This window comes from Leptonotus elevatus, chromosome 18 (genome assembly GCF_054856555.1).
Source record: "Leptonotus elevatus isolate MCC_2025b chromosome 18, RoL_Lele_1.0, whole genome shotgun sequence".
Taxonomy (NCBI): Eukaryota; Metazoa; Chordata; class Actinopteri; order Syngnathiformes; family Syngnathidae; genus Leptonotus; species Leptonotus elevatus.
Window position 1 is genome coordinate 9,212,096 of NC_141256.1, and position 26,879 is coordinate 9,238,974.

Consider the following 26,879-nt stretch of genomic DNA (forward strand, 5'->3'; position numbering starts at 1 on the left):
GAGCTTGCTTCCATGCATCCAGCCCTGCTCTCTCAAATAAGGTTTATCGGCATCCAGGTTGCTCAAGGTTCTTACTTACTGGGTTCTCTGTCAAGTGTGCTTTTCGAGGTCATCTGAGTCGAGCCCTGCATTCTGTGACAAAAGCCCCCGAAAAAAACACCAACAACAAAAATCTGCCAAGCGACTACTCATCATTTTTGATGAGCAATGGTTTGCGTAAGAGTGCAGGTTGTCACAAAACTGCCGCTCTTCCTGCTACTCATAAAAAATGGGTACAACCCATTGCAGCTGCTTTCACACAGTGTGTGTTGTTTACGTATCATACATGGTAATTGGATATCGCCGCTATAAAATTGTCAAGTAAGCTGATAGCACAAGGTGATTCATCGTATGCTGCTAGCCGGGGGTTGTTCAGGGATGTTGTCAGACTTTACCTTGCGTCAGAGTATAAATATAACATCAAGTAAAGGCCGGCTAAAGCATCATTAAACAACATACCTGTCTGTACAGTACAGTGACTGCAAACAATGTCAAAAATATTTCATATGAAATACGGCAGGGTAGTACAATATTTATTGTGCCAATGCCTCGTAATGTCATGTTCCAATAACATATCTGTAAGGTTAACTGCAAAGATGCCAGTAATGTATTCCATATTTTTCATTCTTTTTTCATGTTCTGGTAACAATTTTATGCAGCAACGTATTGGCAAGAATGAAGTGCCTGTTACGCTGCCAACTAGCGAAATGATTTATGCTCGAACAACAAAAAAAACACTTTGTTACATAAGCTTCTTGACTTAGGAATTAGACGTTTATGGCAAAAACTGGTTTCTTGCAGAGACTAAGCATTTCTTGTGGTTGCAGGTCCATCATGACAGACCTGTACTACCTCAGCCAAGCAGATGGAGTGGGCGAGTGGAGGATGAAGGAGGCCAAAGACCTGTCGGATCTGGTCCAGAACAGAATCACATACTTGCAGGTACTTGGAGACGATACGCGGTGCTTCTTTCTTCTGTCTCAAACACTCATTCACAACGTGTCAAGCTCACCGACGACAAAACGTTATATCCGGGGAAGACCCATGCAAATGTTTCTCTTTTGCATGCACTTGCCACAGCCCTTATGAATTTTCACACCTGCTTGTCTCATTTGCACCATCCGTAACTGTCGGCATCGCTTTCTTACAAGGAGCAGGTGAGAGGTGTGATAACACACCGTCTCGGCGCTCAAATTCCTCACGGGTAGGGTGCTTTCTTCTTGTCAGCGCTTTATGTAAACACGCGCGCAAAATGAATAAAAATAGAAACATTCCAGAAAGACGTTAAATGACAGCTCATATGTATGTGTGTGTGTGTGTTTTTGGTGTCAGAATGAGTGCGTTAATTATGAGTCAATTTTAACTTTCTTTAACGCCACAAATATTTTTAACGCGTGATTGACCGCCCCTTACTTGGAAGGACTGTACTGGGGTACACGTCCGCGTCAAAATTAAGCAGCAATACTTTTGATAGTAAGTAGTGCTGTCAAAGTTAAAGCGTTAACTAATTAATTACAACAAATTGTCGCATTAATGTATTTACGCAGATTAATTTACCCAGATGCCTTCATGCGATTAATTACGATAAAAAAATGAATATTTTATATATATTTATATTTATATATATATATATATATATATATATATATATATATATATATATATATATATATATATAGACTTTGTGTTTATAGAGAGAGAGAGAGAGAGTGTGTGAGTGTGATAGTGAGAGAGAGTGTGTGAGAGAGAGAGAGCATGTGTGTGAGAGAGAGTGTATGTGTGTGTGTGTGAGAGAGAGAGAGTGTTTGTGAGAGAGAGTGTGTGTGAGAGAGAGTGTGTGTGAGAGAGAGAGAGAGTGTGTGTGTGAGAGAGAGAGAGAGAGTGTGTGTGTGTTTGTGAGAGAGCGAGAGAGAGAGTGTGTGTGTGTTTGTGAGAGAGCGAGAGAGAGATAGTGTGTGTGTGTGAGCGTGATAGTGAGAGAGTGTGCGTGTGGGAGAGTGTAAGTGTGAGAGAGAGAGAGAGAGAGAGAGTGTTTGTGTGTGTACATATATATATATATATCTAAAAACTCTCACAGCACACGAACTGTCACCCCCAGTCGGCACTCTCCCGTTCCTCCGCGGCGGCCGCGCTGTGTTTCGGGTGCCACGCTGCGTCCTGCAGCATTAACGAGCCGGCGTGTTTGATGAAGAGGACCTAGTCAGCCTGGCTGGGCGGAGACAGCCCCACTAACAGCTGCTGTCACCGCTGCTGAGGGATCACACCGCTCCACCAGCTGCCATTACTAATTTATCACACACACATACGCAAACACAGACACAGCTATGCACAGATGGGTTCACGCGCACACACCTGTGCAAGCCTTTTTTGCGCGTTTGCACAGAGATACCTCACGTGTGTTCCCTGTTTTAAATGACACACACTAACCTGCACACGCCCGTGCGCGCACTCGCACGCGGCCTGCTGTCTGTGCCACCCGCAGTATTCTCTCCCCTCATTCCTGATTTAACTAATTCCATGTCTTCCTGCTCCATCTGTCCACTCATACAGCGAACATGGCAGCTCCTTTAGAGAGTTTTTGTCAGACAAGCTTCTTTTTTTTTCTGCCACTTTTGCATTTTGACGTACAGTACAGGTGAAAGGGCGGCTTCGCTCCTTGTCACATCCGCCTGTAAAGCTCTTAAGTGGAAGCGTGAAGCTGACGTGTGTAATTTTTTTCCTCTCAGTACTCTTGATTCTAACATCATCTTGACTGAAGTAATTTTTTTTTGGGGGGGGGTGTGCCTGTGAGCAAGCTGCACTTCCACTTTACTGTCACATAACTAGAGAGAGATGTGTGTGTTCGGAATCGTATGCTCATTATCATTGTATAAGGATTTTTACGTTGTTACATAGTTATTAATTCATCAGTTGAATGAAAAATAGTTTGGCATAATTATTGTAATTAACCAGATCAGCATCAGCTGGTAGACCAATGCTGTACATCGGTACTAATACTCCGATACTACGGCACTAAGACCACTTCACCAGTCTGCAATGTTTGGTTTGATTAAATGTGTCCCAAGGAGGGATAGACTGATATACAGCATTTTGCTCAATATCGGCTATTTTTAGTATGTAAAATGTAAAAGTCGTATAATGTAAAACTGTGTTAATTTCAGGGAACTATTTATTTACATTTTTACTTGCCTTTTAGATCATTTAAAATGTTGGAAAAATAAAAAATTGCCATTAATTTCATGCAATTTTAAGGAAAAACGTGATATTGGGATATAGAAGAAATCTTTCTTTAATATATTCTGTTACATTATTTTAATATATCAAATATTAGAAGTATCGGTATTTGGTATTGGCGACTACTCAAGAGTTGAATACTGGTATCAGTCTGAAAAAAGTCGTAACATCAAGCATCCCTTTTTTTTGTATGGCATGACCCCTTCTTGTGATTGTCAACATTTCGATCAAGTGTTTCAGACTTTTTTTTTTGTTGCCGTTATAGTTTACCTCGTAGAGCCATTATGACTTAGTTTGAACCCATATAAATGTATGATCCTTCACATAACATATACAGCAGAAGCCAGTAAAAAAAAAAAAAATTAAAATGTTTTTGGGGATTGGAAACAACAAATCCTTGCAATATCTCAATGTTAACATGTTATTGTATTTTAGCACACACACAAAAATAAATCGCCACACATGATTTGACTTTGCGGGCCACATTAAATAATGTGGCGGTCCAAATCTGGCCCCCGAGCCTCGTATTTGATACTTGTGCCTTAAATCATTCAAACTTAAAAATCCCATTGCTGATAGACGATGTGTGACAATTGTTTTTTTTGTTTCTGGCATTCATTTCGAGTCTGTTGAGTCTCAGACGCAATCTCAGATCAGCTCCCACATCTGTTTGCGTGATCAATGACGTGCGTGTGACATGCAAACCTTTCGTAAATCAGGCCCTCGGTGACTTTGCGAAAGTGATGGCCGCTGAAGGCGACAACTCATGGGCGAAATATATTTGCACGTTATGAAGAATTAATCCCCTCCATCTGTTCAAGCGGGTTGAAGGATCTGTCCCAGCATTGTAGCGTTGCCATGTGGGTCTGTATGCGCGGCTCTTTTGATGTACATTACATGTGCATTACCAGTCCAATAGCAAACAAAAAATAAAAAGACTGCCAAGTCAAACCCAGCAGGGAGCTTTGGTCGTGGTCCAATATCGAATCGGTCGTTTTTTTTATTGCCAAACAAAGCAAAGTGACTGCATCCTGGAAGTGTTTTTGGAGCAGGCTGCTTTTAGTTTACAGCCAAACGTCCACTTGAAGGCACCGCGGCGAGTGAAGGTTGAACTCATTTGAAGTCACACTTGTGACAAGAGCAAGAGCGTTCATTTAAGCCGTCAACTTTTTTTTTTTATAGAGCAGCACAACTAGTAAAGTTTGTGACTGTCAAACTAAATCCTGCTGCTGATACGAGCGGCAGCGTGCACATAAAAGAAAGATGAGCGATATCAGCATCATTTTACAAACTTGATATGCTGCGTATGACAAATTCAAAACTGATCGTTGTTCAATACTGTTGTGCATTTTTGCAGAGACTTCAGTAGTAGCCTACAGATTGTCTTAGTTGTATTTTTTTAACATAATTAAGATCATTGCAAAATACGGAATTAATGTCTTTGTTCATGAATGAGGAACTTTTCAGATTTATTATCCTTTTAATTGCTATTTTTATGAGGGTGCTTGGTACATGCCCGTGTGGGTTTTCGCCTTCCTCCCACATTACAATAACATGCATGTTAGGTTAATTGTAAACTCTAAAATACCCTTAGGTGTGATGTTGACTGTGAATGTTTGTTTATATTTGACCTGCCATTATTGGCTGGCAACCAGTCCAGGGGTGTACCTCGTGTCAGACGCGCCAAGGAAAGTGTGTTTTAGATCATGATATTAAGGATGATGGTTTTGCATAAAACTGGAAAAAAGTCCTATTGGTTAATTAAAAAATTTGAATGAATGAAATAGATAGCCTATAGCTAATAAAGATCTGAATTACAGGCAGAACATTTGACTCTAGGATCTTTTTCTTATGTTGTAATATGAAGAAAAAAAAAACATAATAAAAAAAAACTGCCAGCCAATTGGTCGGGCCCTAATACATATTGGAACAGTTCACAAATTCCAGGGTTCGGTCCGGTTTTCGGTTTTGTGCTCACGTTTTTATTTTTTATTTTTATTTTTTTCATCTTTTTTTTTGTTAAGTACATAACTCAAAATGTGTTTGTTAGTTGTCATAGTTATGTGCTTAACAAAAAAAAAGGTGAAAATAACAAAATAAAAATAATAAAATAAATACATAAATAAATAGCCATCTTTTTCATTTTCCAACCATCTTTAAGGAGTTCCCAGAGGTAAGAATGCCGAAGATGATGCAAAAAAGTAACCAGAGCAAAGGATGGCTATATTATAGAAAAATCTATCATATAAAACATGTTTTCACCTTTTATTTATTTATTTATTTATATATATATATATATATATATATATATATATATATATCAAAGTAGTAGTACTTCATTGTCCCTCAAGTGCTTCAAGACAATCAATAATTCAATTATTCGACTATTATAACAACCTCATTTTTTACGATATTGATTAAGCGCAGTGTCGTAAATTACCCACATATTGCATTTTGTGCAAAACTCTTTTCGTTTCACTTTACAATCACAATGACTCAACGATTTATCATATTCACTCCCCTCCCAACCATTTCCTGCCTCAACAGCATCAAGTGTTTTTTTGCGTAAATGGAATCGCTCTGTGTTTCACCACATCGCTTAAGCAGCGAGGGCGCCCGCGTAAATGTGGGAGCTGTTATTCTTTAACCGCGCGCTTTAGCACACTACTCCACCTTCGCACCAAGCGTACGAACACTACGCAGCACGTTAATGTCATGCACAATTTCACGGCTCGCTCTCCAAGGTCAGTTGAGTATGAAAGACAAAACAAAAAGCTTGACACAAAAGCTCCTCGCGAGTCTGCTACTGTAGATTATTCGTATGCAAGTCGCTTGCACTTTGAATGAATACGCAGCGTCTCCACATGATTAAAAGTCAATGCAGCTCACGGAGAAGGGAGTTTGACTTCTCAGAGCGTTCCATTTTTCCCTTCCCTTTTGTCTTAGGCCCCCTACTCTTACTTTCAACCTCCTCCCGCGCCTCCTCTCCCTCGCCCGCTACTAAATGCGAGCGGAATACTGTGAACCCTTCCACATCTGCAGCAACCCTAATGAGGAAAACACTCCCATCAGCCATGTAATTGCTGTTTAGGAAGCTGGCTGGCGCACGGAAGCGGTATCACAACCTCGCGACTCGGCTACAAAACAGCTCCCGTGTCACTCTGTCGGCTTGCTTTTTATCTTTTTTCTTGAGCTCTGCTGTCTGTATGTGGCTGTTTCTTTCCCCGAGTGTCACTTTTTTTTTTTTTTTTTTTCCTGTTCTGCATGTAACACTTTTTATCATCAGAAAGCTCATTCGTGAGATGGGAAGGAAAAGCAAGTTTTTGAGTAAGGCACGGGAGAAAGAAGACTGAGGAACTAATGGAGTGATGGGAAAAGGTGAAATACAGGGGAACAAATACAGTGCAAGCCGTTAAATGCCACGTTCAAATGTCAACTGTCAATCGAATGCCATTAGTGCGACCTGGAAAGATGGATGCGACTTCATCGAGCTTCTTTACTACCCGGTCAAAAAAAGAAAATCTCTACTTTCTCTACTACAAGCATGCACTCATGGCTGACAACGAGGCACTCTTAACTCATTCACTCGCAGCCATTTTCACCGGCTGTTTTACTGGATTGTGACTGATTTTGCAAGGCCTACAGAATATCGTGTTCTATCGCTATAAAAACATGGAACTTAGCAAAAGAAAAATTAGAGTATCTCCTTTCATCATTTAACCTCTACATTGCCAACTTTCAGCCAGTATGCCTGTCACCTGCCACACCGAAGGAAATAAGACCCTTGAGACAAACACATCCTCACCCCTTCCTCCTCTGGGTAGATCCGACCATGATCTTGTGTATGTTCTCCCTCTGTGCCAAGCCTTTAGTACGCGGACAACCAGCCACCACCTACACAAGGAAGATGCGGTCTGAGGAGGGCTGCGGAGACATGGAAAGACTGTTTTGACGCCACGATGCGGGATGTGTTCTCGTAATGACCACGGGGAGGACATTGACAGTCTAACCAGCTGTGTGACGGACTACGTTAACTTTTTGTGTTGACGCTACCGTTCCTGTCAAGGCTGCAAGACAAGTTTGTGAACAACAAACCGTGGATCACGCCTGCTATAAAAAAAAATTCTCCTAGAAACAAGAGAGCTGCTTTTAAATTGGGGGGCAGGGAGCAGATGAGGATGGTGCTGAGGCAACTGAGGCGGAAGATCAGAGAGGGGAAGAGTGTAGCTACAGGAGAAGGATGGAAGAACAACTGCAGCAGCGTCTGGAGGAGTTTGAAAACAATATTTGGACACAGTAACCTCAGGCCTGTGCAGGACAAGGATCAGGAGTGGGTGAATGATTAAAACGTTTTTTTAATCGGTTTTGACCAATCATCAAACACTCTCCTGACATAAGTATTTTTTGTGATACATATTATTTATATATGATGATGTGTTTTGCTGCTGGTAACGCTGTGAATTTCTCTACTGTGGGATAAATAAAGGTGTGTCTTATCTTATCTTAAAAAAAAGTGTATTTCTATCTGTTTCCGTTTAGCAGCAATTAGCATTAGAATATAGCTAAGTTTAATCATTATTCACAAACCTGTTTAAAACACTGGGGAAAAAGAGCTTGTTGCAACTTGGTCTTGGTTGATCTCTTATACTCTGCTGCCACCTGCTGGCTGTTTTATTTGTGATAACTATAATTGCTTTAAGCAACCTCTTCAGGTCAGAGGCTGCGTCAAAGCCTTCTGTATGCTCTAGCATAAAAAAACATTTGTTTTAAAAAAATGTTTTAATAAATAATATATAAATATAATATATAAATAAATACGTTTTTGGGACCATGGCAATATCTAAAATAGAACGTTTTTATAAATTTTAGGGAGCAAAGTTAAGGGGCCACGCCAACCTGAATCCCTGTCTGTCAAGTCAAAAAAAATTCTCACTTTCTCTCAATTACTTGCGTGCACTCATGGCTGACAACGAGGCGCTCTAAAGCAGCTACAGCATCCCAACGACGCATTCTGACGACCATATCAGACTTTACCTCGAAATTAAATGAAAATGTGAAGTTTCGTTTTCACATCTAGAAACTAAAAAGGATTGTTGTCTTTCAAGCGCGCTGTTGAACTGCGTTGCCTGGAGTCTATTTTCAGTCAGCAAGTAATATGAGTTTACAAGTATTTATGGAAGCAGACCTGTGTGTGTTAATTGGCAGAGAAAAAAAACACTATGCCCTTGTCCATTATAATAATGGAACATGTCACCAAGTGGAGCAGCAAGGCCCACTGGTGCTGCTAATGATGTATTTTTTTTTTCTTTGTATATAGTTTCAGCAGCAACAGAGATCAATGGCACAGCAGGAAAAATATGTAATTTTCTTTTGCTGTCCAGTGAAAATAATAAATCAGAGTCATTTCATTTACTCTTTCGGAATAAAGTGTGGGGTAGGATTATCAGAGAGAGGTAGGAGCAGAAGAAGCCGACTGAGGTTAGGAAGCGGGTCGTGTAATATGAAATAAACAAGATCAGTCGTCGTGTGTTATTAAAATTCAGGGATCAGCACTTTGGGGGAACCGAGATGAAGGTCATGCAATCAAATGTATTGAAAACATTGTGCTTTCTTCTAGAACCCTCCGGACTGCAGTAAGGCCAGGAAGCTGGTGTGCAACATTAATAAGGGTTGCGGTTACGGCTGCCAGCTCCATCACGTCGTTTACTGCTTCATGATCGCGTACGGCACCCAGCGGACGCTCATCCTGGAGTCCCACAACTGGCGCTATGCCCCGAGTGGATGGGAGAGCGTCTTCCTTCCTGTCAGTAACAGCTGCACCGACCGCTCGGGCGCCACCACTGGACATTGGTCAGGTACGTCCAAAAAACCTTCCGCATTGTCAGATGTTAAAACAAAACACAGATCTCTTGTCAGTAATTATACACGAACATTTGCAGGGTTTCCCCCAGTACTTTATTAGCCTGGCATGCCACCAGACTTTTCTTAGCCCAGGGTAAGCGTCAAACCACACCCCCAACCCCATCCCCTGTCAATGAGTAGTAATTGTTGCATGTTGCTGGCTGGCGTGCGAACTCCCCGAATGGCATTCGTTAACCCCCACATTTACATAAATGCCACATTTACAGTACAGTAAAGTTCATCAAAATGTATGTAAAATGACAACAAAAAGTACTTGGAAAAATGTATGTAAAGTGACAAAAAAAGTCTGTGAAAATGTATCCAAAATGACAACAAAAAAGCCTGCAAAAATTTATGTAAAATGACAACAAAAAGTCCTTGAAAAATGTATGTAAAGTAACAAAAAAGTCTGAAAATGTATGTAAAATGACAATAAAAAAGTCAGCAAAAATTTATGTAAAATGACAACAAAAAGTCCTTGAAAAATGTATGTAAAGTGACAAAAAAAGTCTGTGAAAATGTATCCAAAATGACAACAAAAAAGTCAGCGAAAGTTTATGTAAAATGACAACAAAAAAGTCTGTGAAAATTTATGTAAAATGACAACAAAAAAGTCTGAAAATGTATGTAAAACCACCCAAAAAAATCCTTTAATCGTTTTGCACCCCATGTAACAAAAAACTTATTAAATCATCTTTTGTGTATAGATGCACACCCCTAATACATATATATGTACAATATACACACTACTGTCCTGACCATGAATCAAACATTTGCTTTTTGACAAGAGATTGTTTTGTGTATATAACAATGTTGGCATGGTACGCATACAGAGGACTGAACATGGCTTCAAAACCTGCCGCAAATGGACTGATCTTCCACCCACAGCCACTCAATTAGATCCAAAAACTTTCACCTAGAAGGCTTCATACATATTTCAGGAGCTGAATCCAAAGAGACACGAGTGTAACACCGAGCAACAAACATGATGCTTCTCGAGTCACTTTGCAAATGAACGGAGTCGTATCCTCTCAGGAATAACCCATCTCCGTCTAATTAAGCATTGCCCCTCTTCGCCTAAACATTCCCAAGTAAAACAAGAACTTTTCACATTTGGTTAATGGGTCGGTCGGATCCAAGAAATGAGTCGTTTGATCCGCACTCAACAATTTTGTAACTCTCCTAAAAAGATCAGCCAGATATGTAGAAATAGGTAGAAACTCGACCGCCACAGATGGTGAACCCTACAATTATGGAAGCATCCGTCAAATATGTGGTCCCCATTAAACACCGAAAGGTAGAACCCGGTTTATGTTGGTACGGGGTGGTAACCTCCAAACTGTGAGGCCAAATGAGCTACTAATGCTTAACTATAGAACTCACAATTTCATCACAGCTCCCTCTTCCATCTCCTAATTAGCCTGCCTATAAAAAAACCCAACCAACTTTCCAAGGACCGACTCTTCCCATAGACATTGTCACCCTGCAGGCTGGTGAATTGCGTGATATTTCGACTTTAATCCCATCTTTTTATATTTTGTTTTCCGCAATTTCCCATGTGCAGGAGGAAACAAGCAGGTCCCATAATGACTTTTTCGCTATCTTTGATTCCGACCCCCCGAAGCTATATGTTTTCCCGACGAAAATACCCAGTCACAGACGCATAGACCATTCATTCCCTCTTCCTATAAATGCCTCGCATCCTCTGGGAAACTCTTAACAGAAGTGGGTTAACAATATAAAGCTATTTAAGGAAGGCGGGTCGTGAATAAAACTCGACTGGGCTTTTTCCTATAAAAACGCAGACCGAATCGGTTTCCTACCGTGACAATACAAAGAATTGCTAAGTATAATCTATAAGACAACGAACACGGAGAATCACATTTGAAAGGGAACATTAACAACACAATCTACATATTTAAGCCTCCGGCCTCGTTCTATGCTGCAAAATCGCACTTGCCTACTGTTAATGAAACAGACACGACAATCGGGACTAGTCAGGTAGCAACAGGCTTACATTAGCAAGGCCAATGTGTCACCAGCTCCCTGCGGCGGCCAAGACACAACCTGCTTCTAAAAAAAAAACCCGGGACGCATAAGAATGCAGGATGTATGCCGTGAATAAGCCGTCGGCTCGGGGCAGCCAGATGGCGTTTATGGATCTATAGGAGGCTGTAGAGACAGATAGCGGAGAAAGAGAGAGCAGATAGTCGAAAAGGACGTATGAAAGGCGGCGGAATAAGAGAGGCAAGGCACCCCGAGAGCAGCAGATAAGAAGGGAAGAGCCCAGGAGAGCCCGAGTCAAATGAGGTGCTGGGAGAAAAATGAAGAGCTGAAAGGATGCGGGGCCGCGAGAACAAGGAGGCGACGAGAGAGAAAGTGATAGCGAATGAGACGGCGAGGCAGCCGCAGCCCCGATAGTAAAACCGCCAATTCACTTATCGTCTTTTGCAAACGCTTCAGATTTGTCCGTTTCGCAGAGGCAAACACTTTTTCTTTTTTTTACTGTAAGACTATCAAGTAATCATATCAACGTCTTCGATTCCTAACTCAATAGTAATAAATGATTCTGCTTCATGCGCAACGCTAGTGTAACCTATTTTATCAACGCATTGATCTTTTGTCAGAGCTGTTCCATTTTGGTGTACAAATGACCTCGCCTGAACATACAGTGTCAACAACAGCTATTGTTAAAAAATAAATAAATAAATTGTCAGTGAGGCAATTCTTCCCGAACCGCCCATTTCATATTTGTCGGGCTTCACCAGCACTTTAAATCCCTCTGAGGCGTCAACACCAGTTTAAGAAGGAGGGATTCTCTTAAAGCGTTTGTTTGCCTGTAGGCAGACAACTCAGTTGATCTGTGCAACCCTATTGTTTGTTTGTTTGTTTTTTGGGGGGGGGGGGGGGGTAGACACAAGCTGTGTGTAGACAGCAGCACATGTCAATCCTCCCATAAAACTGCAGCCTCTTGCACTTTACCAGCACGGCCTGTTTTTGTTCCGGATCCCCACAGTGAGGCTTAAAACAAGATTCACAATGTTTACAGTATCTATTTAGGTCAATTCTAAAACTGGATGTTGTTATGTGGTGAATGCAGTCAACATAGACTATGTTTACATGCAGTCAATAACCCTGTCAACTGTGTCTGTCTAAAAATGTCAGCATTAGTGCTGTCATTATCGAATCGTTTTAACATACATTTTTTAATTAGTTAATTTATTTCATTTTATTATTTTAAATTGAATTAAATGGATATAAGTCCCCATAATTTATTATCTTCTATGCATATGACACCTTCTTAAAATAATTGCCTGTCATTTTTTCAAATTTTTTAGCAAACACAAAAAAAATTGAACCATTTGCATCATGAAGAGATGATTAAGGCAAAATAAATAGAATTTGAAAAAAAAAATGGCCTAGGTAATTATTGTTAAGAGGGTGACAATATGCATTAATAAAAACCAACACAATTAGCCTATGCTAAATGTTTAGCAATCGCGATTAGCATTAGCGCGCTAGCGATTACCACTTCAGGTACACTGCTACCACTTAGTTCACACATACATCATTAAATCTACATTACACATGTAATTGTGTCTTAAAAGTAGTGCTGTCAAAGTTAAAGTGTTAATTGATTAATTAATCACAAAAAAATATCGCATTAATCATGATTTAACGCAGGGTTAATCGCACTATTAATTTTGACCACAGATTATCCTTAAGTGTGCCAGCGGATGGCTACATTTCAGGTAGCACAGGTTGTTTGAGCAATAAACATACTTACATGCATCAAAGTAAAGCATTTAATACATGTTTGCGTATCTCATTTAGAATATTTGCTCATGTCAAAATACTGGGATAATTTTTTTCCATTTTAATTTATGTAAGTAATTAACTGATTAGAAAAAGAGGAGGATGAGCGTGTGCAGTGGGTCAAAAAAGGTTGAAGACGTCCTCATAACATTAAATGTCAAAAGAATTAACACATAACCTGGTGCTCTTCAAATTTAGCTGGGAAATATTTTTGATAAAAAAGCCTTTTTTGTTAAGCAATTAATCGTGATTAATCAAAATTCTACGATGTGATTAATCTGATTTTAAAAAATTATCGTTTGACAGCTCTACTTAAAAGTAACTTAAAGATGCTTCAACATCATTCAATGAGCAAACAAGGGTAGTTGTAGCTACAGGAAGTCAATAACTTCCTGTTCATGTCTTCTTCTGGGCACGTTTAGTGCATGACTGCCCTCTACTGGTTAAGGTGATGAACATCTAAAACAGAACGGCAGGTTGTATTTTGGAATTTGGAGTAATTTTTGCCGAAGTGCTTTTCAGGACGTTCAGAACTTACTTTCCTGTGTTTTGAGGAAGCTCAATTTGCTATATTGTCTTTACTGCGTGCATCTGCAAAAAAAATAATAAGTCAGTGCATAAAACATGGGCGGCCCAAATATGGTTCCGACGGAGCTTTTGAGGCAGAAAAATTAAGTCGACCTATTTTTAAAGTCAACTTATCCGACTTTGTCGAGTAAGTGGCTGTGTATAAAGAGTACTGGCTGGGAATTGAACCTGCACCATCTTCACAAATGGCGGCAGCATGTACCACTATACTCAACCAGTGTAGCGGAACCGTAAAGCAAATAATGATAAATATTAGTGCTGTCAAGCGATTAAAATGTTTTAATTAATTAATCGCATAATGTTTAATAATTAATCGTGATTAATCACATTTTTCAACTATTTTCTGCTAAGCCTGTAACAGATATTTACTTCCAACTAATATGGTATTAGAATTTGGCTTTGCACTGTATGTCATCAATCAGTTTCAATGATTAGGATCACACTGACTGAGTAGATCATATCTGCATGTTTTCAGTGCGGCCACATATCTGACATATCTGATTTTCACCCACATCTGAACCAGTATATCTTATTCAATGTGTGTGTTTTTTATTTTTTATTTTAACTGTTATGACAAATATCAGTTTACATAATATTTAACTGTGCCATCAGGGAGCAAAGCAATCTGAATTGTTTCACTATGTCGTGGAAATGCAGCCTTAGAGCACGTTATCTAGAATACAAACTCCACTTAACCTTGTTATTAGTGGACTTTGAACCGCTTTAACAGGCCGAGAAACCTGCTAGGCCTCACTCAGGAAAGTTAATCCCTCTAACAAGGTTCGTCATAACAAGTTACATTGACTGCGAGTGACATTCTAAAAGGCTGTGTTTGTGTTTCTTTTTTGTTTAAAAAGGATCTAAATCTAAATCAAGAGTGTTTTTTTAACCCAGTTATAACAAGTCTGCGCGCACGCACCATTAGAGGCCCACTGCAGAAGTGCATCATAGTGGGAGGGATAATCAAGGGCACCTTAGCTGTCAGTGCGGAAGCAATAAAGGGTACAGGGGGGGGAAGCCCTCTCAAATTTGATACATTTTCTTTTGCCATTAAGTGTTGGAGAAGCACAGGACAAGGCTCTAATGGAACAATGTTCTAACCTTTGGCCACTCTATCTAGAAAGCCATTCAGTCTTATACAGACTTAATAACCTGTGCACCATCCTTGATGAGAACTAGCCTTTTGGTTCACAGTTGACGGACAAACCTTTTTCACAACATAAAGTTGCATGCTCTCTTTTATTGGGCTCTCAAGTCGCAGGATTTCTTGGCAATGAAAGCTTTGAGCGGCAGCCTCCTGCTAATACATTAGCTGCCAAAGTGCTTTTACAGGAATTGCATCGTTCTGCTTAGCCACAGCCTTCATACGCCGTTTGTTTTTAGCTGTAGCAGCACAAAAGAAGGGACCAGTAGACTCATAATTGAGCAAGAAAATACGGCGAAATGTTTCAGTTTGAACAGTGTTGAAGGAAGCTGCTCTGCTTCATATTATTTGTTGGGATTTCAAAACATGGGTTTGCAAGCTTATGAGGTGGCAAATCCAGGTCCAGAAAGTAAAAACCCTGCTACAGTTTGGTTTTAGCCCCAGGCGCTAGCTAGCGAGCTCCCATGGTGCTCGTTTACCTGCTAGCTAGCTAGCTAGCTAACATCAATGGCTAAAGCCAAACTGTGGCAGGTTTGTACTTTCTGGACCTGGATTTGCCACCTCTGATTAGATCTACTAATATATGAAACACACGAATATACATGACCGTGTGATAGCCGATGTCGTTCAAATATCCGTCAACAACATTCCCTGATATTCTTTGCTTTCCAGCATAAGTTTTAAATATGTAGTCACCACACGAGTCAGCATTGCGACACCCAAATCGAGGCTTGCCTTTATTTCTGCCCTTGTCCCTAACATGTTTTTATGGAGCCATCATGTTAGGAGGTAGATTTTACACACTCGTCGTTTTTTTAGGAAGTGCGCAGATGTTGTTTATAGCTGTATTAGGCCTTGTCTCTGGTGCCCTCAAACCCGATTACCTGCAAAGGTGTGGGATACACATACACACACACATTTTCTGAAGGTTTTATAACAGTAAGAAAGTGAAGGTTGTCTTCCAGGCATATCCCCACTGGTGAAATTAGATTATCAGGGCTGCGTGTTTGTGTATTTGCAGGTCATTGTTATTTTCATTGACTGCCATCACTTGTTAGCCGTTTTTTCCCTTTAGCATGCCAGTGAGTATGTGTACACTTAAATGTACATGTACATGGTTAGACAGTTGGCCTTGATGTGTACGTAGAAAGTTGTGGCAGTGCTCCGAGGTTTTTTCGCTACCCAGGAAGGTGACCTTTATAATCAGTCCGGCTCAACCCTTTGCCCACGGCTTCTGCCAATCTCGACTCCGCCTGGAGGCGGCAATGGCCAAGCACCGCCGCCCCTTCGAACTCGACCACCACCCCCACCTCATATCTTTGATTCGAAGGAACTTTCTTTTGCCTTAAAGCAAACATCACTTGAGAAAGTGCAGAGCAGCTTACCGGCCTCAGTTTGAACAGTCCACTCATTGGTGCAAAGGCCTCCACCAAGGCCTGAACATCCATTTGACTTGAAAATGTATCGTTTCTCTTTTTGCTCAAGCTTATTGGCCACTAGCCCACTTGGCCCCAATGTTAGTGGATTGTAGTGGCAAAATGTGGAATTTGGATTTATATCTTCTTTTCTTTTTTTAGATCTCCACTATAATAATCCATATTGTATTATTCATACTTTTGCTGCTGTTCTGCTAGATACCTCAAATGACTGAGTAGAATGATCTACTAATTCACTGCCAGCCGAGTTAAAAATGGATCTTTGACGTCTATAGCCGTCAATGGCACTGAATGAGTTTTTAATGAAGCCTCGTTATTCACAATGCATGGTCTTCGCAGGGGAGGCCCATGATAAGGATGTCCAGGTTGTGGAGTTGCCGATAGTGGACAGTCTTCACCCTCGCCCCGCCTACCTGCCTTTGGCCATTCCTGAGGACCTGGCGCCCCGTCTGCACCGCCTGCACGGTGACCCCTCCGTGTGGTGGGTGTCCCAGTTTGTCAAGTATCTGGTGCGGCCCCAGGCTTGGCTAGAGAAGGAGATCCAGCAGACCACTGCTAAACTGGGCTTTAAACACCCCATCATTGGGTAAGACCACTCAGCCGTCATTTTTACTTGCATTTATGAGTATTTCCATGAAGTGTTTACTCGGTTTCTATTGGGCTCCTCTCAGGGTTTCAAAGCAAACAGAAGGCCTGGTAATTAGCAAATAAAAACATAGCTTCGGGCCACGGTGGAACTTTTGCTGAGGTTATTACTAGGTTGAAACAATAGTTTTAAATGGAACCGTGCATTTTATTCTTTATCTTTTCCAGTCTTTGTCCATTCGAAAATAAGCCGCGTTTGAATATTACCATTACCTGCTGCGAAAAGGCCTAAACCAGCTATGACATTTCCCAACATAAATATTGTCTGTATAGAAACCATCACTGTGACTGAGTGATAGCCCACTGAAAGGTATTAAACACCTAATTTAGTTACATATACTGTTGTCTGTTTCGAGCTAATCTCACATAAACCACCCTCTTCTTAGAGTGCTGCTAATGAAAGATAACGCTAATACAGCCCTGACTACATTTTCTCTTTAGTGAAGACATGTTCTTTAATGAAATGATTTCAATAACTGCAAAATATATTTATGGCAAGGTTGTGAAAGAGTTGTAAAATCCAGCATTGAATAATACAATCATTTAGAAGTATTGCTTTTCTGTGACAGCAGCTTTCAGTTCTCATATTAGATTTGCACTATATATTAGTATTGTAGTCAAGAACACGACAACCGAGACCAAGACATTATCGAAACTAGAGAGTCTCAAGACCGAGACTAGATCAAGACAGAGACAAGACCAAGTATTTTGGAGGTTGACAAGGCCAGGACTTTTGGAGGTCAAGACCGAGACAAGACCAAGTACTTTAGAAGTCAAGACAGAGACAAGACCGAGACTTTCGGAGGTCGAAACTGAAACAAGACCTTTGCGGATCAAGACCGAGACAAGACCAAGACTATATATCAAAGAAAAATCACCCAAAAAACTCCAGTATCGTGTGCAAAAACAAATTCTGCTATGTTGTTTTTGCATTGTGTGTTTCTCAGTTATCGCAGTGGTACTGGACTGGTCTTGATCGGTCTTGATCAAAAATCCAGAGTCCGCCCTGTCTCACACCGAGTAAAATGCCTTAGATTCCGAGATTTGACAGACACCCTTGAAAAAAAATACAACACTGCTATATACTTTAGCTAGACTATATACTGTAAGTTGTCGACACAAGTGGAGCACGTTTAGAGATGTTTATGGACAGAATATCTCGACACAGATGAAGTGTAGGTGGTGCTAACTCCATGTTTGCCTCTTCAAAATGTTTGGCTTGAATCTTACATGACTTTGTGGGAAGTTGCCAAGTTGCGCCTCAGCACGTCCTAATCGGAGACTGTGCCCTTTGGGTTGGGAATGAGTCCTGCCATTTGAAGAGTTTCAATATTGCAGGATCTTCTTCATAAGTGAGGGTAGGATGGATTGTAATGGCAAAAAGTTTTAATTCGATTCTTGGGATCTGTACTTTTCTGCTTCGTGTTTAGCACACATGGGTCAACAAGTTTAATGGAAATCAGCAGCTGTCGAATTCTGCTGCCCCTCTGGCACGGTATTCCCAGTTTGTCCCACTGTGAGGAAATCTCAAGGCAAAGATGTAGCAATTTCAAATTAGAAGCCAGGGTTGATTGTGCCTTTTGGGTTGGGAGTAAAGTCCTCCCTGAAGTTGACACTTCTGTCATAGTGGAGAGTACTCAACCAATCAAAAAGAGCTCGATGTTGGGGGCCCCTTTGCCTTGAGGAGTGTGAGGGGCTCAGTCATCCTGAAAAGACCCGGCATAGAACCACTGCTCCTCCACCTCGAGCAGCAAATTTAGGCATTTCATGGTAGCTCCTTTGGGTGCCTTCTGAACATCTGTCTTCCTGGCAAAGGTGTTCTGGATCTGTCCAACCGGGAGGGGACCTCAGATAGAACTAGGCAACACTGAAGGGACTGTATGTCAGAGCTGACCCTCGACTGAACATGAGGAGATGGCCGAGGGACATGGAAGCCTGGGCATCTCAATTTAGACTGCTTGCCACCTGGACTCGGGAGTGGAGGAGATAATAAATGGACGGATGGCTGTTTCTTCACTTGCTTTTTTTTTTTTCCTCGTCGCATGGCAGCCAGGTGCCCAACTCGGAAGAACATTTGCATTTTGCCTGCGAGCTCATTCTCTTTATGCCGCACTTCCCGCATCAGCTATTATTGTAACCTGCTCACTTAGCCAGATGGGAGATTTATCATTCAACACCCGTGTGCATGATGATGAGCGCCGAGCACGCAGTCGCGAGCGAGCGCCGTACGACGAACTGACTTTGAGCTCCTTTGCTGAGATGGACCAAACTTTTCACGACGTCCCAAGAGTCTCCACCATTCTCCAACTAAAGTAAACATGAAGACTGTGAAGTGGGTCCCGCCTTAGCTGTCCCTGAATCTCACACATTCGTACATTCTTGGCAAACGATACTAATATATATATATATATATATATAAATATGCCTTCTGCTCATTTCGCTCTTACTCCTGTAAAATTCCAACTGCCTTTCCCCTCCTCCCCTTGATCTGCTCTTCCTTTCCTACTTTCTGACTCATTTCTGATCGCGACTTGCATTTCATTTGTTCTTGCCGCCAAAGACTTCTCAGGTTTTAGACGCCGCTCTCACCTCTCCCTCACGTTCCCCTTGGCACACATCTGTATTCACCAGCCTCTCGCTCTCGTATAGTTCTCAGCACATCTCATGTTACGCTTTTTTTTGTGTCTCCCACGCCAGCCCTACTCCACACACACACACACACACACACACACACACACACACACACACACACACACACACACACACACACACACACACACCTCACATGTTCTCCCTCTCAATCGCTGAGAAAGGTTTGATCGCTTCTTCTTGACGCACCCTCGTGTAGCCACTCATTGAGCTAATGTTGCAGTAAAGTGTCTGTAAGCTTCTGTCAGCATTCTGGGGGGATAATCATGTATGTGTGTGTGCACACGATTGTGCGAATAAGAGGTGTGTGATGTGAAGTATGGTGAAAGTTGAGAGCTGGTAGTTTCCACTCTAAAACAAAATACAATATTGGACCTGAGACACTTGACAATCGACCAAGCAGACCACAATTAGTTCAATCTTCCTTGCCCACAGATTTCATTTTCCATGCCTGTTGGGTGTGTGAATGTACGTGAGCTTGATTTCAAGAAATGTAGTCCACAAACAGCTGATTGTTAAAAACAAAATTGTACTATAAAGCACTAGATTACAAACAAAATTAATACAAATACTTTTGTTAGCGGTTTCCCTTTCGTTTCTTTTTAAGTTGGAGAAAAAAATGCAGCCTATCTAGTATGCAATAATCAGCTGTAATAAATCCTGAGGGAAAAGAAAAGAAAGGTAGGCGACTTACTTCTCAAAGTATGTCAAGAGACCATTAAGCTAAATGCAATTTTTTGCATAGCTTTCAAGATATCCGAGTGCCTTAGGAAATTGTGCAGCTCCACTTTGATCGCTCCACAGGAAGTAAAATACATGACATACATACAATACACACATTTTACATTTCATGGACATTTTTGTTAAGGTCACATGATCCACAAGGTTAATTTCAAGGTCAAATTACATTACACTAAATGATTACACAATACCCGTTTTGTGAAGATTGGCCCAGTAGTTCCTGAGATACAAGGGTTCAAAGGAAGGTGGCCACGCCCCTTTTTGCAAAAGAAAATGTCCAACTTCGGTGGGCCGTATCTCCCAAACCCCTGCTCCAATTGACCTCAAATTTGAGATGTAGTGTTAACATCACTATCAAGAAGTCCACCGAGTTTCTTTGAAATCCAAATCTGCTTTGTGAAACCCACTGTGTGATTTGGCATGGAATGACTTTTTGGTGAAATGTCCCATCTGTGCTATTGTAACTGTAATATTAAATCAAATCAGTCGTCACTTAACTCATTTGCTCCCAAAGATGTATAAATACGTTCTATTTCTACTTTTTTTTTTAAATGTTTTTTTTTTATGCTAGAGCATACAGAAGGCTTTGATGCAGCCTCTGGACTGCAGAGAACGGGTGAAGCATTGGTAGTAATTACAAAAACGGCCAGCAGGTGGGAGCAGAGTAAAAGATCAAGCAGGGCCATGTTGCAAACAAGCTGATTTCCCCACAGTTCTAAACAGATTTGTGAATAATGATGAAACTTAGCTCTATTCTATGCTAACTGCTGCAAAGCGTAAACGGATACTTTTTTTCTGATGAAAAATCGAATCTTATCTTTCTTTTGGTAGGCTCCATGTTTTTATAGTAATAGATCACAATATTCTGTGGGCCTTGCAAAATACAGCCGGGAGCGAAGGGGGTTGCTTCAGTGAAAATGACTGGGAGGGAATGAGTTAAATTCCCTTCCCTTTCTTGCAATTTCATAATTTGTAACATAGGAATGGATGAGCGGGAACTGCAGGCAAACAATTACTCTGAACTGGTACTCAAAAAATTCCATCTATACTGGTCAACCTATAATGTAATTTTTTTTAAACACAAGTTTGAAATGTAATTGCGTCCTTCCCATGTTGACTGTTTCTTATCAAAACGAAAATGGAAGAAAAAAAACGGACGTGCTTCTGATGCTTGCTTAACTGGCTATTGGTGGAATTCTGAATAGGGACACTCGACTGAATCCTTGTAGATGATTAGAGCAAAACTTTGATTCAAAAGAGAGGTTTTTATCTTCTTGTTTTTTTTTTTTTTCTTCCTGAGCCGGGCTGGTTGCAAATTATTAAGTCATGCAGCAAGAATAATCATCGCGGCTATACGGGGACACATGAACCAGATGAATATTCAGTTTTATTTTACATAACCACAAACTGATTTTTTTGTTTCTTTTTTTTTTTATTTCATTTTCTCTCCTAATCTGCACAGCCTAGGCAGTGCATCATGCAACTACTGAATTAGACAATAGCGTATCTGTCTAAAGACTCATAAAGCTGCTAAGACGAGCAGCCCGGTGATGTTTAAATCCTTTTGATAGTCTTCCAAGGTGCTGACGTCACATGCAAATAAAAGATTTATTTGGTGTGTATATAGAGGTTTTTTTTTGGATCACACGCAAACATGTCTCTAGTGTGAGTGCCTGTGAAGTATGCTGCTTCACATTGCCAGTATGCCGTCTGAATAGACGCGCGCTTTGAAATCATGTGCAGCGCGCGGGTGTGGCAACAGGAAAAGTAAGAGATGAAAAAGTCGGAGTTGACAAACACACGCTCTCAAGCTCGACCATTTTTTTTTCTTTTCTTTTATGTGTCACCGAAATAAAGGGTCATTCCTCCGATACTCACGGCCTGATCTCGGGCCCGGCCTGTTTATTATTCTCTCTCACAAAACTCCAAAGTCTTTTCCGCAAAAGTGTCAGAAGCGGGCCTGGAGGCAAGAGGAAGCTGGTGGCATCCCTTTAATTAACTCGGAGCTGTCCATGGCCCAACACAGATGGTTGTGCTGGGCAGCTACCTGCTGCAAGACTCCAAACGCATACATTTATTTATAGAGTGGAACTGTTATATTCAAATGTCCCCGAGGTCATACAATTCAAGCAAGTAATTAGGTGTGGTTTTTTTTGCTGCCTCCAACACATGCAAGTTGGGTTTATTGATTGATTGAATGTCCTTTAAAAAAAAAAAAAAAAAAAAACACAGTCTATATATAATATTTATTTTGAGCCCAGGTGACTTTGAGATTTTGGTGTTTTGGGAATCAAAGTTTGTGTTATACTACTTTAGTGAGGGTGTCAGTTACTTACAGATGTTGCTATTTGCGTTGGAGCTTGGTCCCTAACCCCCGCGAATGAGGTTAACTAAGTTCACCTATGATTGTTATATAATTGTTTTTAAGTGTACTGGTGCTTATTTAGATTTCCATTAGATGTATTTCCTTTACAGTCACATTTTGATTGATTGATAGGTACTCGATGGATAGATACTTGATGGATAGATATACAATAGAATCTTGATTATGGATGGATTGGATGAGTGGGTAGGTAGGTAGGTAATACTCGATAGATACTAGATAAGATACTCGATAGACAGATTCCTAGACCTCGAAAGATACTAGAACTTGATACTAGAACTCGATAGATTGTAGGTACTTAATAGATACTAGATATTTGATACATAAATAAAATACAGAAACTAGAACTCGATAGACCGATACTAGAACTCGATAGATACGAGATAGGTAGATAGATACCGTGGTAGATACCGTCATAGGTGTCAAACTCCGGTCCTGGAGGGCCGCAGTCCTGCAGGTTTTGGATGTTTCCATTACAACACAGCTGATATATGATCAGCTCATCAGCAAGCTCTGCATAAGCCTGATAACGATCCTGCTGATTGGAATCAACTTGTGTTGGAAGAGGGAAACCTCCAAAACCTGCAGGACTGCGGCCGTCGAGGACCAGAGTTTGACACCTATGCCGTAGGTAGATAGATACTCGTTATATTGACAGATACTCGATAGATAGATACTCGTTATATAGATAGATACTCGATAGATACCATAGATAGATACTCGTTATATTGATAGATACTCGATAGATACCATAGATAGATACTCATTATACTGATAGATACTCGATAGATACCATAGATAGATACTCGTTATATTGATAGATACTCGATAGATACCATAGATAGATACTCATTATACTGATAGATACTCGATAGATACCATAGATAGATACAGTAAATAGTTTATTCATTCGCTGAGTGTAGTTGGAACAACATGCAGCGTAACGTGCCTCTAAATCACTCCGACTTTGCAAAGCAAACAACTAAATGAACCATGGTGTGAAAATACACACAATTAAGGCAAAGGAAGCCAATTAGCCAAGTGGGTACAACCCCTTCAACATCATGATTGCAAATGTGTCATAACCAATGAACCCACTCTTTCTTTTTTTCTTTCTTTTTTTTAATAGATTTTGCAATTTCCATTTCTTCCTCGAGGCCACAAGTCACAATACAGATGTGGCTGGTTGCTTTCGTAATGTAATAGTCGGAAATGGAATAAGAATTGGGTTTGGGCATCCATCAGTTTGAAGCATGCGACTGTGTCAGGAGAGGACGTATGTGCCGCCTCCTTTTTTTTTCTTTTTTTTTCTTCATATATGCAGTCTGCTCCCGCGCTGTCCTCAATTGCTGGAAGGAATGACACCAAAATAACAGGAGTGTTGCTGATTTCTCCTCCTGGCTTGTCCTACATTCGAAAATTCAAGCAAGCCTGTGCGTGCGGCTGCAAACTCCTCCTATTGCTGCTATTCATTTGTCTGATAGACCAATGTTTTTTTTTCCAGGGCCGATACCGATGACGATTATTAGTAGTTAAGGATAAAAAAAATATTGGCGTTAAAATCTTTAACATTTAATACAAATGCCAATCTTGCCTTTGTTGTAATGTCTTAAAGCATTCATGCTTATTGAACAATTTTCCAAACTTTTCAAATTGAGTTTTTTTTTTTAATCTTAGATAATATACTTCATTTAAAATGTCTAAAAATAAAAAATAAATACTAATAAAATGTTCAGGGATCTCCCAAGGTTATAAGTATGTCTTAAAAAGTTAAATGGACACTTAAACAAGTAAATATCATAGCTCTATTTTTTCTTAAATAAAAAAAAAAATACTGAAATCTTAAACTTTTACATTTTTTTGTTTTAATGTCAAACACAAACAAAAGCATCTCTTATAAAGTTAACTAAAAATGTAAAGGGATAATTGACTCATTGAACCATTTTAAGCAGTAAAAAGTTAATATTTTGTCTTTAATTAACGTGTTAACTTCACTATTTTTCATGTACAATTAATAACTTTAAAAACGATTTTTTTCTATTTCGCTGTCAACTGGAGACGACCAATCATGGCTCCGTTTACTGACCAAACCCAGAAAACAAGTGAGCCATGATCGGTTGTTACCTACTTCCTCAGCACAGGTGATGTCATCATCAGTCGACAGCAAGTGGAAAAATGTGTTTTTAAAGGATTTAATTATACATGAAAAATAATGAAGTTATCAAATGGTTTTAGCTTTACCTTTTTATTGGCCGTCAGATTTGGAATTAGGCCGATACCGATATTCGTCAAAATGCCCGATATCGGCGCAGATAATCGGTGTCTAAATGTACTATATGTGGATATTTGCACTGCAAAAATGGAAGGAAGTACGCAAAAGCATCATCAGACACATTGGGGACAAAAATATTGGGACACCACCTTACGCTTGTCCAAAAAAGCAATTTCATAAAAATGTGTTTCTTCTAAATCCACTTGTGCGCAGCGTCCACGTGAGGAGGACGGACAAAGTCGGCACGGAGGCGGCCTTCCACCCCATCGAGGAGTACATGTTGCACGTGGAGGAGCAATTCCAACATCTGGCCCGGCACGTCCACGTGGACAAGAAACGAGTCTACCTCGCCACGGACGACCCTTCCTTGCTGCAGGAAGCCAAAACGAAGTCCGTTGAATATCATTATTTAGTTTCTATTCATGCGGAATCTGCCATTCAGACTATTTCTGACTTCCCTGTCGCCCGCGTCAGGTATCCTGACTACGAGTTCATCAGCGACAACTCCATCTCGTGGTCCGCGGGCCTTCACAACCGCTACACTGAGAACTCGCTGAGGGGGGTCATCCTGGACATCCATTTCCTTTCCCAGACCGACTTCTTGGTGTGCACCTTCTCCTCGCAGGTCAGCTTCACTCGGACTACATTTTCAAGATGTGGAATTTTTAGAAGAAACATATAGTTTCAATAAATAAATGTAAATATTCTTCAGTTCTAATTCTTTAGATATTCTTAGAACAGGCCAATGGGCTACTCATGTTGTCTGTGGGCTAACTAGTACCCGTTGGCATTTTTGTTGTTGTTGTAGGAGAATGCTCTTTAACTCATTCACTGCCATAGACGGCAAAAAACGTCAACAATTCATTTGAACTGTTTCTATGAATTAAAATTGTTTTTCCTCTTTTGTTAACAAGAGTATGAAAAGCTAGAATTGTTTTATTGTACATTTAGAACAGATATAACATTTGTGATTAATCGTGAGTTAGCTATTAAAGTCAAGCGATTAATTAATATAAAAAATGTATATTAAAAATTAGGGGCATCAGGCGATTAAAATTTGTAATCGTAATTGATCGCATGACTTCAGATTAATCACAAACGTTATATCTGTTCTAAATGTACAATTAAAAAAATTCTAGGCTTTCATACACTAGTTGACAAAAGTGGGGGGAAAATGTTAAACTAATAGAAATAGTTCAAATGAATTTTTGACGTCTATAGCCGTCATTGGCAGAGAATGAGTTAATAATCTTTTCTTTTCTTCTTTTATTCATTCACTGCCATTGCCGGGTATAAACGTTGAAAATTCATTAGTAGTAGTAGTAGTTTCCATGTTTTTATAGCAACAGAACACAATATTTTGTGGGCCTTGCAAAATCAATCAGAATCCAGTAAAACCGCCGGGAGCGAAGGGGGTTGCTTCAATGAAAAGGGCTGGGAATGAATAAGTTCAAGTGGTTGTCAGTGTGCCCTCTAGTGGCCAAAATTGGCAACAACAGTTAATTTTAGTGAAAAACTGCAGTTTGTGTTTTTGTCCTCACGGGCCAGATTGGACCCCTAATGGGCCCGTTCTGGCCCACAGGCCCTATGTTTGGCATAGCTACGTTAAGGGACCAAAAAATGTGTTATTTTCTTTGTTATATATTTTCTAAAATAAACAGCCATTTATCAGAATTTTTTCTGCCAAGTGTTGGAATTGGCGTCAGCCTCACTCATTCACTCCCAGACATATTCACTGAAGCAACCCCCTTCGCTCCCGGCTGTTTTACTGGATTTTGACTATTTTGCAAGACCCACAGAATATTATATTCTATTGCTATAAAACATGGAATCTGCTAAAAGAAAGATTAGTGTCTCCTTGTATCTGTTTTCGTTTTGCAGCAATTAGCAGTGGAATAGTTTTATCATGATTCACAAACCTGTTGAGAACACTGGGGAAAAGAGCTTATTGCATCATGGCCCTGGTTGATCTCTTATACTCTGCTACTACCTGCTGGCCGTTTTTTGTTTGCTTTAAGCCACCTCTTCATG

The 26,879-nt window shown here is 40.4% G+C and overlaps 1 protein-coding gene across 1 annotated transcript in view; it reads left to right on the top strand.

The window, feature by feature from the left end:
* Positions 1 to 26,879, top strand: part of fut8b (fucosyltransferase 8b (alpha (1,6) fucosyltransferase)) — a 108,354-nt gene that overhangs the window by 79,678 nt on the left and 1,797 nt on the right. Inside the window, exons 5-9 of the mRNA XM_086061768.1 lie at positions 867 to 981; positions 8,891 to 9,128; positions 16,498 to 16,744; positions 25,062 to 25,238; positions 25,323 to 25,473. Coding sequence (XP_085917894.1) covers positions 867 to 981; positions 8,891 to 9,128; positions 16,498 to 16,744; positions 25,062 to 25,238; positions 25,323 to 25,473 — 928 coding nt within the window. The remainder of the gene's footprint in view (positions 1 to 866; positions 982 to 8,890; positions 9,129 to 16,497; positions 16,745 to 25,061; positions 25,239 to 25,322; positions 25,474 to 26,879) is intronic.